Source organism: Amphibalanus amphitrite, unplaced genomic scaffold (assembly GCF_019059575.1).
Source record: "Amphibalanus amphitrite isolate SeventyFive unplaced genomic scaffold, NRLGWU_Aamphi_draft 000115F_arrow, whole genome shotgun sequence".
Taxonomy (NCBI): Eukaryota; Metazoa; Arthropoda; class Thecostraca; order Balanomorpha; family Balanidae; genus Amphibalanus; species Amphibalanus amphitrite.
This window is the reverse complement of record NW_024881610.1, coordinates 220,526-242,895: the sequence shown is the minus strand read 5'-3', so window position 1 is coordinate 242,895 and position 22,370 is coordinate 220,526. Positions and strand designations below refer to the sequence as shown.

At 47.7% G+C, this 22,370-nt stretch overlaps 1 protein-coding gene across 1 annotated transcript in view; it reads left to right on the top strand.

Annotated features, from left to right (window-relative positions):
• LOC122381159 (synaptotagmin-1-like) overlaps positions 1-22,370 on the top strand; it is a 107,339-nt gene that overhangs the window by 83,638 nt on the left and 1,331 nt on the right. The window contains exons 3-8 of the mRNA XM_043365010.1: positions 18,201-18,316; positions 20,146-20,271; positions 20,572-20,772; positions 21,222-21,374; positions 21,608-21,728; positions 21,913-22,119. Coding sequence (XP_043220945.1) covers positions 18,201-18,316; positions 20,146-20,271; positions 20,572-20,772; positions 21,222-21,374; positions 21,608-21,728; positions 21,913-22,119 — 924 coding nt within the window. The remainder of the gene's footprint in view (positions 1-18,200; positions 18,317-20,145; positions 20,272-20,571; positions 20,773-21,221; positions 21,375-21,607; positions 21,729-21,912; positions 22,120-22,370) is intronic.

Below are 22,370 nucleotides of genomic sequence, written 5' to 3'. Positions count from 1 at the left end.
AGTTATAGAGGAATAAAGACGCACCCATTGACTTTCCATGTTAAAAATTTTCATTTTCAAACGAACTTTATTAGAAAAAACGATTTCTGCCAGCTTAACGAAGCATACCAGCATGTACTATGCTCCTTTCTCTACAAGATATAAGAGTTTGGGCGAAATCTATCTCTAAAATTTTGTACAAAGATCGAATGAAAATGTCTCTGCAAAGTCTCGACATCGCCGTCCATTGACTTAACATGGGACACAGCAAAATTCCAACTTTGACCTCGTGCAAAGACACGTTCCGAGATTCTGAGGGGTATACAGCGCACACTGGCGTGTACCCAAACGTGTTTGCCATAAAATGCTGGGAAGAAAACCACCTCTTCCTTGGCTCGTTTTTCCGCTATTGGCGATCGCGCAAAAAGTGTCCAAAACCCCGTTCACTTAACATGGGGAAAATGGAATCGCACGTGCCACGCGCAAAAGACTTCTTAGCGAGTAGCGACCGGTGCCATCAGGTAGATCGCCTCCGGGAGCCCATACCATGAACTTTTTACGAAGATTGTACATTTCGTCTAGGCCCCACCCAAAATGTCTCGATTCGCTGCCAGACTTGCAAAACATAGCCCGGAGAACGACCGCTCCGGTTGTTTTTCAATAGAAAAACACAATTCTAACGAATAGTGTTTGTCTTTTCAAACAACCTGCGGTTATAGTGCATAGTATAACCGTTCGTTTTCTGCAGCATATGTCTATTCTGTCTCCTGTCTGTGTCGTGTATAGAAAAACACAATTCTAACGAATAGTGTTTGTCTTTTCAAACAACCTGCGGTTACAGCCTGGGCCCTAATTGACTTGTGCACGGCACTCTATTCGCCGGTTTCTAGCGATGTACCAAATTTAATCTGAATCGGCCCAGCCGTTTCCAAGATCGGGAAACGACCCCTACACGTGCGCACGTGCAGCTGCACCCCAACCGCGGCACATGAAAATACATACTTACTGACTTGTGCACGGCACCCTACTAACTAGTCTCTAGTGGTATGCCAAATTTGAGCACAGTCGGTCCAACCGTTCTTGAGATATGGAAGCGTCAGCCTGCACGTGCGCACGTGCAAACTGGGACTTTGATATATCTGTAACGTAAAAAGTTATTAAGCAACAAAGACGCTCCCATTGACTTTCCATGTTAAAAATTTTCATTTTCAAACGAACTTTATTAGAAAAAACGATTTCTGCCAGCTTAACGAAGCATAACGGCATGTACTATGCTCTTTCCTTTACAAGATATAAGAGTTTGGGCGAAATCTATCTCTAAAATTTTGTACAAAGATCGAATGAAAATGTCTCTGCAAAGTCTCGACATCGCCGTCCATTGACTTAACATGGGACACAGCAAAATTCCAACTTTCACCTCGTGCAAAGACACGTTCCGAGATTCTGAGGGGTATACAGCGCACACTAGCGTGTACCCAAACGTGTTTGCCATAAAATGCTGGGAAGAAAACCACCTCTTCCTTGGCTCGTTTTCCCGCTATTGGCGATCGCGCAAAAAGTGTCCAAAACCCCGCTCACTTAACACGGGGAAAATGGAATCGCACGTGCCACGTGCCACGAGGTTTTAAGCGAGTAGCGACCGATGCCATAAGGTAGATCGCCTCCGGGAGCCTATACACTGAACTTTTTACGAAGATTGTACATTTCGTCTAGGCCCCAATCAAGATGTCTCGATTCGCTGCCAGACTTGCAAAACATTAGCCCGGAGAACGACCGCTCCGGTTGTTTTTCAATAGAAAAACACAATTCTAACGAATAGTGTTTGTCTTTTCAAACAACCTGCGGTTATCGTCTAGGCCCCTACCAAGTTGCCCCAATTCGCTGCCAGACTTGCAAAACATAGCCCGGAGAACGACCTAGAAAAACACAATTCTAACGAATAGTGTTTGTCTTTTCAAACAACCTGCGGTTACAGGTTGTTTGAGCAAGCACCTTTGGAAACGCAGCAAAAACGCCCGCCGCCAAACGAGAGGATGAGCCTTGCACGTGCAGACCGGAGTCGGTGTGCTACGGACTGACGTGCACGGCACCCTATTCGCCGGTCTATAGCGGTGTGCCAAATTTGAGTGCAATCGACCCGGCCGTTTTCGAGATCTGGAAGCGTGACCCTGCACGTGCGCACGTGCAGCCTGGGCCCTAATTGACTTGTGCACGGCACTCTATTCGCCGGTTTCTAGCGATGTACCAAATTTAATCTGAATCGGCCCAGCCGTTTCCAAGATCGGGAAACGACCCCTACACGTGCGCACGTGCAGCTGCACCCCAACCGCGGCACATGAAAATACATACTTACTGACTTGTGCACGGCACCCTACTAACTAGTCTCTAGTGGTATGCCAAATTTGAGCACAGTCGGTCCAACCGTTCTTGAGATATGGAAGCGTCAGCCTGCACGTGCGCACGTGCAAACTGGGTCCCATCTGACTTGTGCACGGCACCCTACTCGCCGAGCCCTAACGGTGTGCCAACTTTGATCACAATCGGCCCAGTCGTTCTCGAGATCTGGAAGCGTCACCCTGCCCGTGCGCACGTGCAGCGGCACCCCAACCGTGACACATGGAAATGCATTGCGCGGCGGGTGCCTACAACCATGCCAAGTATCAGCGCAATCGGCAAACTAACTACAGAGTTATTAGACTTGTTACTGAACTGACTTCTTTTCGTTTTGCACGTGGCACGTGCATTAGGGGTCACCCATACGCATCGAGAGTAGCACACTACGTGTAAGAAAGGAAGGAGCTATCCCACACAAAAGACCGCGAGTGAATCGGTCCAGTGGTTGCAGAGATATAAGGTTTGTACAGGCACCCCACAGGCGGCCTACTGCTAATATTTAGCAATAATCAGTGTCGCATCCGCACACGGGAGGTATCGCCGTCACCTATTCGTATACTCTAATGTGGTTGGGTTCAAGTCACAGTCGAGCCCTGCTTTTTTACAACTTTTCTTAAAAACGGCACATCGTGCAGTGACGTTCTATACATTATTGGAAAGAGCATCGAAAGTTGTATGTTTTATTAACTTTTCACTTTGATATATCTGTAACGTAAAAAGTTATTAAGCAACAAAGACGCTCCCATTGACTTTCCATGTTAAAAATTTTCATTTTCAAACGAACTTTATTAGAAAAAAACGATTTCTGCCAGCTTAACGAAGCATAACGGCATGTACTATGCTCTTTCCTTTACAAGATATAAGAGTTTGGGCGAAATCTATCTCTAAAATTTTGTACAAAGATCGAATGAAAATGTCTCTGCAAAGTCTCGACATCGCCGTCCATTGACTTAACATGGGACACAGCAAAATTCCAACTTTGACCTCGTGCAAAGACACGTTCCGAGATTCTGAGGGGTATACAGCGCACACTAGCGTGTACCCAAACGTGTTTGCCATAAAATGCTGGGAAGAAAACCACCTCTTCCTTGGCTCGTTTTCCCGCTATTGGCGATCGCGCAAAAAGTGTCCAAAACCCCGTTCACTTAACACGGGGAAAATGGAATCGCACGTGCCACGTGCCACGAGGTTTTAAGCGAGTAGCGACCGATGCCATAAGGTAGATCGCCTCCGGGAGCCTATACACTGAACTTTTTACGAAGATTGTACATTTCGTCTAGGCCCCAATCAAGATGTCTCGATTCGCTGCCAGACTTGCAAAACATAGCCCGGAGAACGACCGCTCCGGTTGTTTTTCAATAGAAAAACACAATTCTAACGAATAGTGTTTGTCTTTTCAAACAACCTGCGGTTATTTAGCAATAATCAGTGTCGCATCCGCACACGGGAGGTATCCCCGTCACCTGTTCGTATACTCTAATGTGGTTGGGTTCAAGTCACAGTCGAGCCCTGATTTTTTACAGCTTTTCTTAAAAACGGCACATCGTGCAGTGACGTCCTATGCATCAGTGGAAAGAGCATCAAAAGTTGTATATTATATTAACTTCTCACCTATATATCTTACTAAAGATAAAAGTTATAGAGGAATAAAGACGCTCCCATTGACTTTCCATGTTAAAAATTTTAAATTTCAAATTAACTTTAAAAGAAAAAATGAGTTTTGCCACCTTAACGAAGCATACCAGCAAGTACTATGCTCTTTCCTCTACAAGATATAAGAGTTTGGGCGATATCTATCTCTAAAATTTTGTACAAAGATCGAATGAAAATGTCTCTGCAAAGTCTCGACATCGCCGTCCATTGACTTAACATGGGACACAGCAAAATTCCAACTTTGACCTCGTGCAAAGACACGTTCCGAGATTCTGAGGGGTATACAGCGCACGCTAGCGTGTACCCAAACGTGTTTGCCATAAAATGCTGGGATGAAAACCACCCCTTCCTTGGCTCGTTTTCCCGCCATTGGCTATCGCGCAAAAAGTGTCCAAAACCCCGTTGACTTAACATGGGGAAAATGGAATCGCACGTGCCACGCGCAAAAGACTTCTTAGCGAGTAGCGACCGGTGCCATCAGGTAGATCGCCTGCGGGAGCCCATACCCTGAAATTTTTACGAAGATTGAGTGATTCGTTTAGGCCCCCGTCAAGATGTCTCGATTCGCGGCCAGACTTGCAAAACATAGCCCGGACAACGACCGCTCCGGTTGTTTTTCAATAGAAAAACACAATTCTAACGAATAGTGTTTGTCTTTTCAAACAACCTGCGGTTACACCCTACTAACTAGTCTCTAGTGGTATGCCAAATTTGAGCACAGTCGGTCCAGCCGTTCTTGAGATATGGAAGCGTCAGCCTGCACGTGCGCACGTGCAAACTGGGACCCATCTGACTTGTGCACGGCACCCTACTCGCCGAGCCCTAGCGGTGTGCCAACTTTGATCACAATCGGCCCAGCCGTTCTCCAGATCTGGAAGCGTCACCCTGCCCGTGCGCACGTGCAGCGGCACCCCAACCGTGACACATGGAAATGCATTGCGGGGCGGGTGCCTACATCCATGCTAAGGATCAGCGTATTCGGCAAAATAACTAGAGTTATTACACTTGCTACCGAACTGACACCTCTTCGTTTTGCACGTGGCACGTGCATTAGGGGTCACCCATACGCATCGAGAGTAGCACACTACGTTTGGGAAAGGAAGAAATTATCCCACACAAAAGAGCGCGAGTGAATCGGTCCAGTGGTTGCAGAGATATAAGGTTTGTAAAGGCGCCCCCACGGCGGCCGACTGCTAATATTTAGCAATAATCAGTGTCGCATCCGCACACGGGAGGTATCCCCGTCACCTGTTCGTATATTTTAATGTGGTTGGGTTCAAGTCACAGTCGAGCCCTGCTTTTTTACAACTTTTCTTAGAAACGGCGCATCGTGCAGTGACGTTCTATACATTGTTGGAAAGAGCATCGAAAGTTGTATATTTTATTAACTTTTCACTTTGATACATCTGCAACGTAAAAAGTTATTAAGCAACAAAGACGCTCCCATTGACTTTCCATGTTAAAAAATTTAAATTTCAAATAAACTTTATAAGAAAAAACGATTTCTGCCAGCTTAACGAAGCATACCAGCATGTACTACGCTCTTTCCTCTACAAGATATCAGAGTTTGGGCGAAATCTATCTCTAAAATTTTGTACAAAGATCGAATGAAAATGTCTCTGCAAAGTCTCGACATCGCCGTCCATTGACTTAACATGGGACACAGCAAAATTCCAACTTTGATCTCGTGCAAAGACACGTTCCGAGATTCTGAGGGGTATACAGCGCACACTGGCGTGTACCCAAACGTGTTTGCCATAAAATGCTGGGAAGAAAACCACCTCCTTCTTGGCTCGTTTTCCCGCCATTGGCGATCGCGCAAAAAGTGTCCAAAACCCCGTTGACTTAACATGGGGAAAATGGAATCGCACGTGCCACGTGCCACGAGGTTTTAAGCGAGTAGCGACCGGTGCCATAAGGTAGATCGCCTCCGGGAGCCCATACACTGAACTTTTTACGAAGATTGTACATTTCGTCTAGGCCCCAATCAAGATGTCTCGATTCGCTGCCAGACTTGCAAAACATAGCCCGGAGAAGGACCGCTCCGGTTGTTTTTCAATAGAAAAACACAATTCTAACGAATAGTGTTTGTCTTTTTCTTTTCAAACAACCTGCGGTTACCGGCATCTGCGATGCCGGGCTCCGCATCGCGGGACCGCAGGTTGTTTGAGCAAGCACCTTTGTACCAGCATCTGCGATGCTGGGCTCCGCATCGCGGGACCGCAGGTTGTTTGAGCAAGCACCTTTGTAAACGCAGCAAAAACGCCCGCCGCCAAACGAGAGGATGAGCCTTGCACGTGCAGACCGGAGTCGGTGTGTTACAAACTGACGTGCACGGCACCCTACTCGCTGATCTATAGCGGTGTGCCAAATTTGAGTGTAATCGGCTCGGCCATTTTCGAGATCTGGAAGCGTCACCCTGCACGTGCGCACGTGCAAGCTGTGTCCAATTGCATTGTGCATGGGACCCTATTCGCCGGTCCCTAGCGGTGTACCAAATTCGAGCTCAATCGGCCCAGCCGTTTTCAAGATCTTGAAACGACCCCTCCACGTGCGCACGTGCAGTTGCATCTCAACCGTGACACATGGAAATACATACTAACTGACTTGTGCACGGCACCCTACTGATCGATCTCTAGATGTTTGCCGAATTTGAGTGCAATCGGTCCAGCCGTTCTTGAAATCTGGAAGCGTCACCCTGCACGTGCGCACGTGCAAGATGGGTCCAAACTGACTTGCGCACGGCACCCTACTAATCGGTCTCTAGCGGTGTACCAAATTTGAACTCAATCGGCCCGGCCGTTCTCGAGATCTGGAAGCGTCACCCTGCACGTGCGCACGTGCAGTTGCACCCCAATCGTGGCACATGGAAATACATACTAAATGACTGCAACCTACTGATCGGTATCAAGCGTTATGCCAAATTTGAACACAATCGGTCCAGCCGTTCTCGAGATCTGGAAGCGTCACCCTGCACGTGCGCACGTGCAGTTGCACCCCTACCAAGACACATGGAAATGCATCGCCTGGAAAGTGTCTACCTCCATGCCAAGTTTTAGCGCAATCGGCCCAGTAATTACCGCGAGCTATTGCGCTTATTACAAAACAGGCACCTCTTGGCTTTGCACGTGGAACGTGCGTTAGGGGTCACCCATATGCATCGAGAGTAGCACACTATGTGAAAGAAGGGAAAAAGCTACCCCACACAAAAAAACCGCACGTGTATCAGCCCAGTGGTTGCCGAGATATAAGTCGTACAAAAACGTCCCCACGGCGGCCGGCCGCTATTTAGCAGTAAAATCGTGTCGCATCCTTCTATTAGAGGTATCCCCGTCACCTGTTCGTATACTGTCTGAGCAAAGGCCATACGTTACGGTCCAAACTCCATAGTGAGGCGGACATACGAATTTACGAGAGTTTAGCGACGAAATGATTCACTTAATTGTTAAGTAATGGGTACCATTAGGTAGACCATAAATTTTATCTAGCATCTCACCGTAGATGCAGTAAAAAGTGCTTTACTTTTCAATGTATGTAAAGACTTGCTCAGCTCAATCAGTTCACTCTGTATTGGCTCAAGCCGTATCATGCGAACGCAATACAAACTAGAGCACCGACAGCGCAGCGCTCCCCAACTCACTGCTCGCCCAGTCCACCCGGGCCGCCGCCACGACGGCCCCCCCCCCCCCCGCAAGTAGGCATCCCGCACTGCACCGACAGCCGCGGGCGACCAGCTGACCGGCCAGCTGACCGGCCAGCAGCCGGCGGGCGGCAAGCCACGGATGGCCGACCCGCCGGCGCGGCGAGGGAGGGGAGGGACGCAGCTGAAAGACCCGACTACATATATATCAAAGAATGATACATTATATGTAATCATCGATGACGCGACATAAATCTGCTTTATTGGGTTTAGCGGTGTAGTCTGTGATGCCATCACAATGAAAATAGCCTAGTTTTGTAGAGCATCAAATTCTGATTCCATAACGACTCTCGCTAGTCCATTTTCAATTGTAAATAAGCCTTTTATTGCGATGCAAAGTCCCGAAATGGTGCCGACGGCGGCCGGTCCCCCGATGGTACCATACCATAGATGGTAAACAGGTTAGTTCACATTCCCGCCGCTATGCGGGCGGCGGCGGCGCCACCTGTCCTCGTGTCCGCCTGACACCGTAACGATATAGGTCTGAGCTCAAATCTCGGTAATGTCGTGCTTTTTTACTATATTTCTCAAAAACGGCACCACGTGCAATAAAGTTGTATATATCATTGGAAAGAGCATCAAAAGTTGTATAACCTATCAACTTTTCACATAAATATATCTCAACTGTAAAAAGTTATTAAGCAGCAAAGACGCTCCCATTGACTTTCCATGTTAAAATTTTTCATTTTTAAACGAGCCTAAAAAGAACAAACGAATTTGCACAGCTTAAAGAAGCATAACAACATGTTCTATGGTCTTTTCTCAACAAGTCCTGGAAGTTTAAACAAAATCGTATCATATAATTTTGTACAATGAGCGAATGAAAAAGTCTCTGCAAAAACGCCCATTGACTTAACATGGGGAGCGAAAAAAATTCAACTTTGACCTCGTGCAAAGACACGTTACGAAGTTCTGAGGGGTATACGGCGCACACCAGCGTGTACCCAAACGTGTTTGCCATAAAATGCTGGGAAGAAAACCACCTCTTCCTTGGCTCGTTTTTCCGCTATTCCCGATCGCGCAAAAAGTGTCCAAAACCCCGTTGACTTAACATGGGGAAAATGGAATCGCACGTGCCACGTGCCACGAGGTTTTAAGCGAGTAGCGACCGGTGCCAACAGGTAGATCGCCTGCGGGAGCCCATACACTGAAATTTTTAAGAAAATCGAGCCACAAGTTTAGGCCTGACCCAAGTTGCCCCAATTCGCGGCCAGACTTGCAAAACATAGCCCGGAGAAGGACCGCTCCGGTTGTTTTTCAATAGAAAAACACAATTCTAACGAATAGTGTTTGTCTTTTCAAACAACCTGCGGTTAAACGCAGCAAAAACGCCCGCCACCAAACGAGAGGATGAGCCTTGCACGTGCAGACCGCAGTCGGTGTGCTACGGACTGACGTGCACGGCACCCTATTCGTCGGTCTATAGCGGTGTGCCAAATTTGAGTGCAATCGACCCGGCCGTTTTCGAGATCTGGAAGCGACACCCTGCACGTGCGCACGTGCAGCCTAGGCCCCAATTGACTTGTGCACGGCACTCTATTCGCCGGTTTCTAGCGGTGTACCAAATTGGAGCTCAATCAGCCCCGTCAATTTCAAGATCTGGAAGCGACCCCTACACGTGCGCTGGTGCAACTGCACCCCAACCGTGGCACATGAAAATACATACTAACTGACTTGTGCACGGCACCCTACTAACCAGTCTCTAGCGGTATGCCAAATTTCAGCAGAGTCGGCCCAGCCGTTCTTGAGATCTGGAAGCGTCAGCCTGCACGTGCGCACGTGCATAGCGGGTCCCATCTGACTTGTGCACGGCACCCTACTTACCAGCCTCTAGCGGTGTGCCAAGTTTGATCACAATCGGCCCAGCCGTTCTCGACATCTGGAAGCGTCACCCTGCCCGTGCGCACGTGCAGTTGCACCCCTACCAAGACACGTGGAAATGCATCGCCTGGAATGTGTCTACCTCCATGCCAAGTTTTAGCGCAATCGGCCCAGTAATTACCGCGAGCTATTGCACTTATTACAAAACAGGCACCTCTTGGCTTTGCACGTGGAACGTGCGTTAGGGGTCACCCATATGCATCGAGAGTAGCACACTATGTGAAAGAAGGAAAAAAGCTACCCAACACAAAAAACCGCACGTGTATCAGCCCAGTGGTTGCCGAGATATAAGTCGTACAAAAACGTCCCCACGGCGGCCGGCCGCTATTTAGCAGTAAAATCGTGTCGCATCCTTCTATGGGAGGTATCCCCGTCACCTGTTCGTATACTGTCTGAGCAAAGACCATACGTTACGGTCCAAACTCCATAGTGAGGCGGACATACGAATTTACGAGAGTTTAGCGACGAAATGATTCACTTAATTGTTAAGTAATGGGTACCATTAGGTAGACCATAAATTTTATCTAGCATCTCACCGTAGATGCAGTAAAAAGTGCTTTACTTTTCAATGTATATAAAGACTTGCTCAGCTCAATCAGTTCACTCTGTATTGGCTCAAGCCGTATCATGCGAACGCAATGCAAACTAGAGCACCGACAGCGCAGCGCTCCCCAACTCACTGCTCGCCCAGTCCACCCGGGCCGCCGCCACGACGGCCCCCCGCAAGTAGGCATCCCGCACTGCACCGACAGCCGCGGGCGACCAGCTGACCGGCCAGCTGACCGGCCAGCAGCCGGCGGGCGGCAGGGCGCGGATGGCCGACCCGCCGGCGCGGCGAGGGAGGGGAGGAACGCAGCTGAAAGACCCGACTACATATATATCAAAGAAACATTATATGTAATCATCGATGACGCGACATAAATCTGCTTTATTGGGGTTAGCGGTGTAGTCTGTGATGCCATCACAATGAAAATAGGCGCCTAGTTTTGTACAGCATCAAATTCTGATTCCATAACGACTCTCGCTAGTCCATTTTCAATTGTAAATAAGCCTTTTATTGCGATGCAAAGTCCCGAAATGGTGCCGACGGCGGCCGGTCCCCCGATGGTACCATACCATAGATGGTAAACAGGTTAGTTCACATTCCCGCCGCTATGCGGGCGGCGGCGGCGCCACCTGTCCTCGTGTCCGCCTGACACCGTAACGATATAGGTCTGAGCTCAAATCTCGGTAATGTCGTGCTTTTTTACTATATTTCTCAAAAACGGCACCACGTGCAATAAAGTTGTATATATCATTGGAAAGAGCATCAAAAGTTGTATAACCTATCAACTTTTCACTTAAATATATCTCAACTGTAAAAAGTTATTAAGCAGCAAAGACGCTCCCATTCACTTTCCATGTTAAAATTTTTCATTTTTAAACGAGCCTAAAAAGAACAAACGAATTTGCACAGCTTAAAGAAGCATAACAATATGTTCTATGGTCTTTTCTCAACAAGTCCTGAAAGTTTAAACAAAATCGTATCATATAATTTTGTACAATGAGCGAATGAAAAAGTCTCTGCAAAAACGCCCATTGACTTAACATGGGGAGCGAAAAAAATTCAACTTTGACCTCGTGCAAAGACACGTTACGAAGTTCTGAGGGGTATACGGCGCACACCAGCGTGTACCCAAACGTGTTTGCCATAAAATGCTGGGAAGAAAACCACCTCTTCCTTGGCTCGTTTTTTCCGCTATTCCCGATCGCGCAAAAAGTGTCCAAAACCCCGTTGACTTAACATGGGGAAAATGGAATCGCACGTGCCACGTGCCACGAGGTTTTAAGCGAGTAGCGACCGGTGCCAACAGGTAGATCGCCTGCGGGAGCCCATACACTGAAATTTTTAAGAAAATCGAGCCACAAGTTTAGGCCTGACCCAAGTTGCCCCAATTCGCGGCCAGACATGCAAAACATAGCCCGGAGAAGGACCGCTCCGGTTGTTTTTCAATAGAAAAACACAATTCTAACGAATAGTGTTTGTCTTTTCAAACAACCTGCGGTTACCACGTGCAATAAAGTTGTATATATCATTGGAAAGAGCATCAAAAGTTGTATAACCTATCAACTTTTCACTTAAATATATCTCAACTGTAAAAAGTTATTAAGCAGCAAAGACGCTCCCATTCACTTTCCATGTTAAAATTTTTCATTTTTAAACGAGCCTAAAAAGAACAAACGAATTTGCACAGCTTAAAGAAGCATAACAATATGTTCTATGGTCTTTTCTCAACAAGTCCTGAAAGTTTAAACAAAATCGTATCATATAATTTTGTACAATGAGCGAATGAAAAAGTCTCTGCAAAAACGCCCATTGACTTAACATGGGGAGCGAAAAAAATTCAACTTTGACCTCGTGCAAAGACACGTTACGAAGTTCTGAGGGGTATACGGCGCACACCAGCGTGTACCCAAACGTGTTTGCCATAAAATGCTGGGAAGAAAACCACCTCTTCCTTGGCTCGTTTTTCCGCTATTCCCGATCGCGCAAAAAGTGTCCAAAACCCCGTTGACTTAACATGGGGAAAATGGAATCGCACGTGCCACGTGCCACGAGGTTTTAAGCGAGTAGCGACCGGTGCCAACAGGTAGATCGCCTGCGGGAGCCCATACACTGAAATTTTTAAGAAAATCGAGCCACAAGTTTAGGCCTGACCCAAGTTGCCCCAATTCGCGGCCAGACATGCAAAACATAGCCCGGAGAAGGACCGCTCCGGTTGTTTTTCAATAGAAAAACACAATTCTAACGAATAGTGTTTGTCTTTTCAAACAACCTGCGGTTACCAGCATCTGCGATGCTGGGCTCCGCATCGCGGGACCGCAGGTTGTTTGAGCAAGCACCTCTGTAACGCCGCCAAAACACCCGCCGCCAAACGAGAGGATGAGCCTTGCACGTGCAGACCAGAGTGGGTGTGCTACGAACTGACGTGCACTGCACTCTAACCTCTGTAACCCACTCACCCGTGCACGCAGCAAAAACGCCCGCCGCCAAACGGAGGACGAGCCTTGCACGTGCAGACCCGAGTGGGTGTGCTACGAACCGACGTGCACGACACTACTAACCGCTATCATCGTGCTTACCTTGCTAAGGCGCGTCGAATGATATTTTTTTTTGTTTGGTTTAGGTCAACCTAAGGTATTGACCTCGGGTCAAGGGCAGGTCAGAGCCCCTCAGGTCATGAGGCTGGTCGAAGGAGGTCATATCGCATACCATTTGATTCGGCAGGTCTTTCAGAGTCCATTTGTAGCTTTTTCGACTCCCTAGCTCAATTTTAGCAGGAGTTATTGACAGAAAACTCCTTTGACTATAGTGACGTCATAAATGACGTTACGCAATGTCAACAATTAAAAATAGAACATTGGACCTTGCAAGGAATGCATGAAATCACGATTTCATGCGCTTGAGATAGTTTTAGATCATTTCCAGCGCCAAAATACCAGTTTTCATATTTCCCCATTGACTTATAATAGTGAGGTCACATGACCGACCTGACCTCATGTGACCTTTGAAAAATACGAGTTATACAAGTTGGACATCCTGGGAGGCTACTACGTCCTGTAAGTTTCATCTTTCTGTGAAAGTTCCTCTGGTACTGAGGGCGGTGCGAAGTTGCGACCTCTGAGGACAGTGCAGAAGTTCACTTATGACGTCATAGGTCAGTGACCTTACGTAACCAGAAAATGTGGTCGAAGTCATAAGATCCGGCTTAAATCATAGGTTAGGTATTCCAAGTTTCAGCACTTTTGTCTCCGGCGTGTCCCGAGCTATCACGAAAAACCCTATGGGAAGAGGCGGGTGCTGCCCCTCTGCCGGCGAGGGTTAATCAATATTGACGCAATGGTGACGTCACGGTCGCCGTCGACGTCACCATTCGAATCAGAGTCATTGAATTGTGCCGAATATCAAGTTTAAGATTGATGCTTCAACGGATCTGTATATCAGTCGAAAACACCTTACATTCCTTTTTACTCGCTAGATGGCAGAAGCGTCAAACGCCTGAATGTATGCTGTGCCGCAATGCCGGCTCTATTGTATATAACCGCCTAAATAAATGGCGGAGTAATGAGGGATCCGGGAAAACCACTATCTCTTTAGAACTGATGACTCGCACGAGACTGGAGCTTTTGAGGACGATTATCGAGTATGGTAAATGCGTCTGGCATTTTAGCCAAACATTCCGTTTTACTCGCTAGATGACGCAGAAGTGTCAAACGCCTGAAAGCATGTTGCGCCGGAGTGCCACCTCTTCTGTATGCAGCCGCATGGATGAAGATTTAAGCGCAATTGGCGCAGCCGTTCTCGCCGGTGTGTGCCTACATAGAGGTCCAACCATGCCGCTGAAATTGATCTATCATACAAAGCTTTATAACAATGCGCGTAGTGATTTTCTTAACAAACGCAAAAAAGCTAATAGGTGTGGCTAAAAACACCTTCGCCCCACTCGGGCGGAGGTTAATGTGTTTTGGTAGCAAACTCGCCGATTGTTCCCTGTTCGAGTCTTCTACTGCAATCACAAACACATTTCGATTCGCGGCCAACCATGCAAAACATAGCCCGGTGAAGGACTGCTCCGGTTGTTTTTTTCAATAGAAAAGCACAATTCTAACGAATGGTGTTTGTCTAATGAAGAAACAACCTGCGGTTACCCGCCGCCAAACGAGAGGATGAGATTGGCACGTGCAGACCGGAGTGGGTGTGCTACGAACTGACGAACAGGACACTCTACTAACCACTCTAGCGGTGTGCAAAATTTGAGTGCAATCGGCCCGGCCATTTTCGAGATATTGAAGCGGCACCCTTCACGTGCGCACGTGCAAGCTGGGTCCCAACTGACTTGTGCACGGCACTCTAGTTGCCGGTCTCTAGCGGTGTACCGAATTTAAGCTCAATCGGCCCAGCCGTTTTCAAGATCCGGAAGCGACCCCTACAAGTGCGCACGTGCAGTTGCACCCCAACCGTGACACATGAATATACATACTAACTGACTTGTGCACAGCACCCTACTAACCAGTCTCTAAAGGTGTGCCGAACTTGAATGCAATCGGCCAAGCCGTTCCTGAGATCTGGAAACGTCACCCTGCACGTGCGCACGTGCAACTTGGGGCCCAGCTGACCTGTGGAAGGCACCATACTGCGCGGTCTCTAGCGGTGTGCCAAATCTAAGCACAATCGGCCCGGCCGTTCTCGAGATCTGGAAGCGTCACCCTGCACGTGCGCACGTGCAGTTGCACCCCAGCCGTAGCACATGGAAAGGCATGGTCCGGCGGGTGCCTACATCCTTGTGTATGTAGTTTCAGCAGAATCTCACCAGTAATTACCGTGTTATTGTCATCACAACAAAAGTGACCCCTCTCCGTTTTACACGTGTCACGTGCAGTAGGGGTCACCCGCATGCTTCGTCCATAGTAAAATACTTCTCCGGAAGGGTATACGCAACCCCATACAAAAAACCGCAAGTGTATCGGTCCAGCGGTTGCGGAGATAGGTCGTACAAAAACGTCCTCACGGCTGCCGGCCGCTAATATTCAGCATTAAATTCGTGTCGCATCCTTCTATGGGAGGTATCCCCGTCACCTGTTCGTATACTGTCTGAGTCAAGACCATATATAGGTTTGAGCTCAAATCTCGGTAATGTCGTGCTTTTTTACTTAATTCCTCAAAAACGGCACGACGTGCAATAACGTTCTATATATCATTGGAAAGAGCATCAAAAGTTGTATAACCTATCAACTTTTCACTTAAATATATCTCAAATGTAAAAAGTTATTAAGCAACAAAGACGCTCCCATTGACTTTCCATGTTAAATTTTTTCATTTGTAAAGAAGCCTAAAGACAACAAACGAATTCTGACAGCTTAACGAAACATAACAACATGTTCTATGGTCTTTTCTCAACAAGTTCTGAAAGTTTAAACAAAATCGTATCATATAATTTTGTACAATGAACGAATGAAAATGTCTCTGCAAAAACGCCCATTGACTTAATTAACATGGGGAGCGAAAAAAGTTCAACTTTGACCTCGTGCAAAGACACGTTACGAAATTCTGAGGGGTATAGTACGGCGCACACTAGCGTGTACCCAAACGTGTTTGCCATAAAATTCTAGGAAGAAAACCACCTGCTTCTTGGCTCGTTTTCCCGCTATTGGCGATCGCGCAAAAAAGTGTCCAAAACCCCATTGACTTAACATGGGGAAAATGAAATCGCACGTGCCACGTGCCACGAGGTTTAAAGCGAGTAGCGACCGGTGCCATCAGGTAGCTCGCCTGCGGGAGCCCATACACTGAAATTTTTACGAAGATTGAGCGATTCGTTTAGGAGAGGCTCAACTTGTCTCGATTCGCTGCCAGACATGCAAAACATAGCCCGGAGAAGGACCGCTCCGGTTGTTTTTCAATAGAAAAACACAATTCTAACGAATAGTGTTTGTCTTTTCAAACAACCTGCGGTTACCTACCAAGACACGTGGAAATGCATCGCCTGGAATGTGTCTACCTCCATGCCAAGTTTTAGCGCAATCGGCCCAGTAATTACCGCGAGCTATTGCACTTATTACAAAACAGGCACCTCTTGGCTTTGCACGTGGAACGTGCGTTAGGGGTCACCCATATGCATCGAGAGTAGCACACTATGTGAAAGAAGGAAAAAAGCTACCCAACACAAAAAACCGCACGTGTATCAGCCCAGTGGTTGCCGAGATATAAGTCGTACAAAAACGTCCCCACGGCGGCCGGCCGCTATTTAGCAGTAAAATCGTGTCGCATCCTTCTATGGGAGGTATCCCCGTCACCTGTTCGTATACTGTCTGAGCAAAGACCATACGTTACGGTCCAAACTCCATAGTGAGGCGGACATACGAATTTACGAGAGTTTAGCGACGAAATGATTCACTTAATTGTTAAGTAATGGGTACCATTAGGTAGACCATAAATTTTATCTAGCATCTCACCGTAGATGCAGTAAAAAGTGCTTTACTTTTCAATGTATATAAAGACTTGCTCAGCTCAATCAGTTCACTCTGTATTGGCTCAAGCCGTATCATGCGAACGCAATGCAAACTAGAGCACCGACAGCGCAGCGCTCCCCAACTCACTGCTCGCCCAGTCCACCCGGGCCGCCGCCACGACGGCCCCCCGCAAGTAGGCATCCCGCACTGCACCGACAGCCGCGGGCGACCAGCTGACCGGCCAGCTGACCGGCCAGCAGCCGGCGGGCGGCAGGGCGCGGATGGCCGACCCGCCGGCGCGGCGAGGGAGGGGAGGAACGCAGCTGAAAGACCCGACTACATATATATCAAAGAAACATTATATGTAATCATCGATGACGCGACATAAATCTGCTTTATTGGGGTTAGCGGTGTAGTCTGTGATGCCATCACAATGAAAATAGGCGCCTAGTTTTGTACAGCATCAAATTCTGATTCCATAACGACTCTCGCTAGTCCATTTTCAATTGTAAATAAGCCTTTTATTGCGATGCAAAGTCCCGAAATGGTGCCGACGGCGGCCGGTCCCCCGATGGTACCATACCATAGATGGTAAACAGGTTAGTTCACATTCCCGCCGCTATGCGGGCGGCGGCGGCGCCACCTGTCCTCGTGTCCGCCTGACACCGTAACGATATAGGTCTGAGCTCAAATCTCGGTAATGTCGTGCTTTTTTACTATATTTCTCAAAAACGGCACCACGTGCAATAAAGTTGTATATATCATTGGAAAGAGCATCAAAAGTTGTATAAAATATCAACTTTTCACTTGAATATGTCTTCAAGGTACAAAGTTATTAAGCACCAAAGACGCTCCCATTGACTTTCCATGTTAAAATTTTTCATTTTTAAAGAAGCCTAAAGACAACAAACGAATTTGCACAGCTTAAAGAAGCATAACAACATGTTCTATGGTCTTTTCTCAACAAGTCCTGAAAGTTTAAACAAAATCGTATCATATAATTTTGTACAATGAGCGAATGAAAAAGTCTCTGCAAAAACGCCCATTGACTTAACATGGGGAGCGAAAAAAGTTCAACTTTGACCTCGTGCAAAGACACGTTACGAAGTTCTGAGGGGTATACGGAGCACACTAGCGTGTACCTGAACGTGTTTGCCATAAAATGCTGGGAAGAAAACCACCTCTTCCTTGGCTCGTTTTTTCCGCTATTCCCGATCGCGCAAAAAGTGTCCAAAACCCCGTTGACTTAACATGGGGAAAATGGAATCGCACGTGCCACGTGCCACGAGGTTTTAAGCGAGTAGCGACCGGTGCCAACAGGTAGATCGCCTGCGGGAGCCCATACACTGAAATTTTTAAGAAAATCGAGCCACAAGTTTAGGCCTGACCCAAGTTGCCCCAATTCGCGGCCAGACATGCAAAACATAGCCCGGAGAAGGACCGCTCCGGTTGTTTTTCAATAGAAAAACACAATTCTAACGAATAGTGTTTGTCTTTTCAAACAACCTGCGGTTATAGTGCATAGTATAACCGTTCGTTTTCTGCAGCATATGTCTATTCTGTCTCCTGTCTGTGTCGTGTACAGCCTCCCGTTCTTCCGCAGAGCGGACGGGTCTTTTGGACGGTCTCAGCCTGCAGTCGCGCGGCCGGGACTCAACATACTCGTCCATGTCGGACAGCGGACGACACTCTCCGACCCCGACACTCGCCTCGTTCAGGGTGGGTGCAGCTCGAGTGACACGATGACACCTGGCACTGACATGACACGAGAGTCGGCACGGTAAAATTTGACACTGGCGTGACACTGGAGTGAGGAGTGTCACGAGTTGACATGCCGACAACTTCCGGTCCATTCATCTCTCAGTAGAAGATTGAAACTCTCACAAGGGTCGCAATGTCATAAACAATTATGATCGCCACTTATTGCTTTACCATGACAGAAAAACGTGACATGGCATGCCACCGATCACACCATGATAACAGATGGCTGGTAGGTATGAGGCATCGTGCAGATATCGTGACGCCGTTAACACGCGCACCGACGGGGGTCTGCGCCAACTTCGTACCGACGGGGGGGGGGGGGGCGGATGACCGCCCCCCTGAGATCTCAAGAACGAAGCAAGATAGCAACAAGCGGTAAACGGCATCGGATACGCACGGTCAAGGTCTACAATTTTTACTAAGGTCATTTTCAGGTCAGTTCAAAGATGACGTCACAGGGGTCGAAAAAGTCAAAATGGCGGCGCTAGATATGGAGAGAGTTTTTCTCGAATAACTTTCGAATTAGTCAAGGTAGGAACAAACTAAGGGCATCATCGTGATCCTCTCGTCAATCCGCATCGAATGATATGTATATGTTGACCTCGAAAGGTCAAGGTCAAAGGTTGACCTCAGGTCACGTGACCTTGAGGTCATCATGTATATTATTCGATGCGTCTTGACGAGCTGAACACAATGAGACCATCCGTGCGGCTGTATCTTGTTCCTGTACGGAGTTATTGGCAAAAAAATCTTTGGTGACCTTTGATGACGTCACATGACCTTACAGCTGCATAACAGCAAAACAGACCTCAAGGTAGTGAAGGTTGATCGTATATGAAGTCATGTATGGTATATGGGGCCATTCCGACCCGTTTTAGTGGTAAAAACAGGGAGTTGATTTTTCCCCCATTGACTTATAATGGGGAGGTCGCGAAATTGACCTGACCTTAGGTCACCGATATCAAAATTCCGGGATAAACAAATTGTAGCTACTAATGACCTAATAACATCCTGCGACTTTCAAAGGCCTCCGACATCTACTGTAGCTCTGGCACGGTGACAAAGTTGCAAAAAAGTGACTTGAGGTTGGGTCATTCAAAGTGACCTGGTGACCTGACCTTAAAAGTTAGGAGGTTCAAACTTGCACACCATGTGTAAAATTGATGAGGGAATATTCGTACTTCCCGCTATTCGCGAAAAACCTCAGGGGGGCGGATATCCGCCCCCCCCGTCGGTGCGCGTGTTAACGCTGCGAGGCGACGCACGTTATATACCGGCCATACGATTTCCAGACGTGAAACACGAGTGTTGGCCGTGTTTGCGGTATAAAACAGAGTGGTTATCTGTGACGGAATAATAAAGAATATGTGATAAAATATTATATCAGATATTATAATTCGTTCATATAGGCACGGAATGCCTAAATAGTCTCCGACATGTCGTAGACTACATATTTCGTGATAAGGTAGGTATAGTTATGCCACCGTGTTAGTGATTTACGTGATTGCTTTTGCAACCCATTGGATCTTTTTTTTTGTGGACAATCAGACATTCGACTCATCAGCGACACGTAGCTGTGCCATTTATAGGCTGATGCCTTAGGCACCATGGCTTGACATGTTGTCTGTTGAGGGTCGGTTAGTAGGTACTGCTTGTAATGAATCGGTTGATAGTTTACCGACTTATTATTGACGGTACACGGTAGGTAATCGATGCGAGCGCCTTACGGTAAGTAATTAGCACTAACACCTGACACACCCTTTTCGTGTATAAACGCCGTGCCGCAGAGCGCGCCACTGAGCGGTTCATCCGAGTCCGTACTGGAGCGGTCCGGGGCCGGCCAGCTGAACTTCTCCCTCCAGTATCAGACCAACGGAGACAGGCAGATCGGCAAGCTGCACATCAACGTGCAGGTATGCTGTCCGCATCTTACAGGCGTACAAATAAATAGGCCATTTGATTTGCTGAGGGGTGAAGCAATAGAGCTGACATGCCGTGTGTACCGGCGCATCAAACAGTCATGAGCGGCATTTGCCTCATTCACATTCACTTCTCATATTAAAAACGAACGTCGTAGAACGTTTAAATTAAGTGTTTGCATTCCTTACACGTTGGTAGAACTCGTTTCCGGTTCTCAGCACCTTTCCCTCCCCCCGCATAAGTCATATAATCACGTGACCCACACTGCACCCCACGCCGCTGTGATTGGCCAGGAGGCACGTGACCTGCCGTCGCGCGACTATGTGGGCACGTGTGACCCGTTCGTGCGCGTCACCCTGCTGAGGGAGAAGCGGTCGCTGCGCGGCTCTCGCAGCTCGGTGGTCTGCGAGTTCCTCACGCGCACCCTGCGCCACACCAGGAGTCCCAGCTTCAATCAGACGTTCAGCGCCGAGATCGTCAAACCGGACCTCAAGGTGCGGACGGACGGCAGGTGACCGTGCTTGTGCCGTGAACTGATGTCAATGGAATGTAGCGATAGCGTGAGGGTGGTGATGCGTAGGATAGCTGTAGTTTGCACTGAATTTTTGTTTCTTACAGTGACAATGGCCCCGAATGAATGAGCGGAGTAAATGCGTATTACAAAGGAATTACATACAGTGCTGAGTGAATAGGAAAATCCGTTGGTGACGCGTGCTTACTTGCTCATATATTCGAAGCCAACGAAACAGCTTCGTGACTTTAGTAACATCTGTAGTAAAAAATGTTTTTGCCTGTCGGTAAGCACACATGCTATCGCTGTACGCCACAGCTAGACGGTAGAGCGTGCACTACCGTCTCTCTTTACTCTTTAGTGCCCTGCGTGCACCCAAACATTGCACTCTGGCATCACCGCCCCCTTGTGTGCCCTGTGACGCGCTCTCAGGACTGCGCCCTGAAGCTGACCGTGTTCGATGAGGACCGCTACGGCAGCGCCACGGAGATGGGCTCAGTCACCCAGCCACTCAGGGTCCTGAAGAAACTCATCACCTCAGAAGCCATCCAGACCGTCTCCGAAGACATACGACCCAGCTCGAAGGTGGGAAACTCGCACGGATGCAATAAAAGCTCGGTGTCGAGGTCAATGAGACCCGATAATTAATGAAGGAGGGTAAGGACAAAGTGACAAAAAATTGATAATGCAAGTTTTAATCATAAAATAAGTAGATGGCTTCAGACTTATTTTATGCATAGGTACAGGATACAGAGCCTCGATAAACGTTAACCCGCCTTGTTCACTGTTCAGTGCCCGTGATATCACCGTTATTTCAGACATACGGCGAGCTGCTGTTTGGTCTCAGCTACCTGCCCACGGCACAGAGGCTGACCCTGACTATATCACGGGGATCGGCCCTCATGACCTCCAGGGTCACTGAGGACATTCAGCAATTCTGTGAGTGGTTGTTATCGAGCTAAAAGTTTCACTTATTCAAAAACATGAATTCACGTTTAATGAAGCGATGAACTCGACACATTAATGCTTTCGTTTTTTCACAAATTGATTCAGTATAATGAAATAACTATTATTCGTCATGCTTATTGCCTATTACGACGCCGTTCATTTTCAACGTCCTCAGGTCCGTACGTGAGGGCGTTCCTGCTGAGCGGGTCGGGGCGGCTGATCAAAAAGAAGAAGACGGCGGCCAAGCCTGCGGGCGCGTCTCCGATTTTTGACGAGACGGTGGTGTTTGACCTGCCGTTCGCGCAGCTGGAGGTGGTCACCGTGCTGGTGTGCGTGTTCCACCGGCCGCCGGAGGTGGCGCACAACTCCAACGGCGCCTCAGGTGCGGCGGGCAGCGGGGGGACAATGGGACGGGACAATGTGCAAAATCAATGTCGATACATGAATGAAGAGTAATGAAGTAGTATTTCGTTACAACGCATGATTATCGACATGATTATCGACATTAACATGATCGACATGATTACAGATAAATATTAAAAGCAAATACCATTTCGATTTTTTTTACGCTAGCAAAGTAATTTCAAGTGCATTTTATACTTCAAAATCAAGGCAATGACTCACTAGAGCATG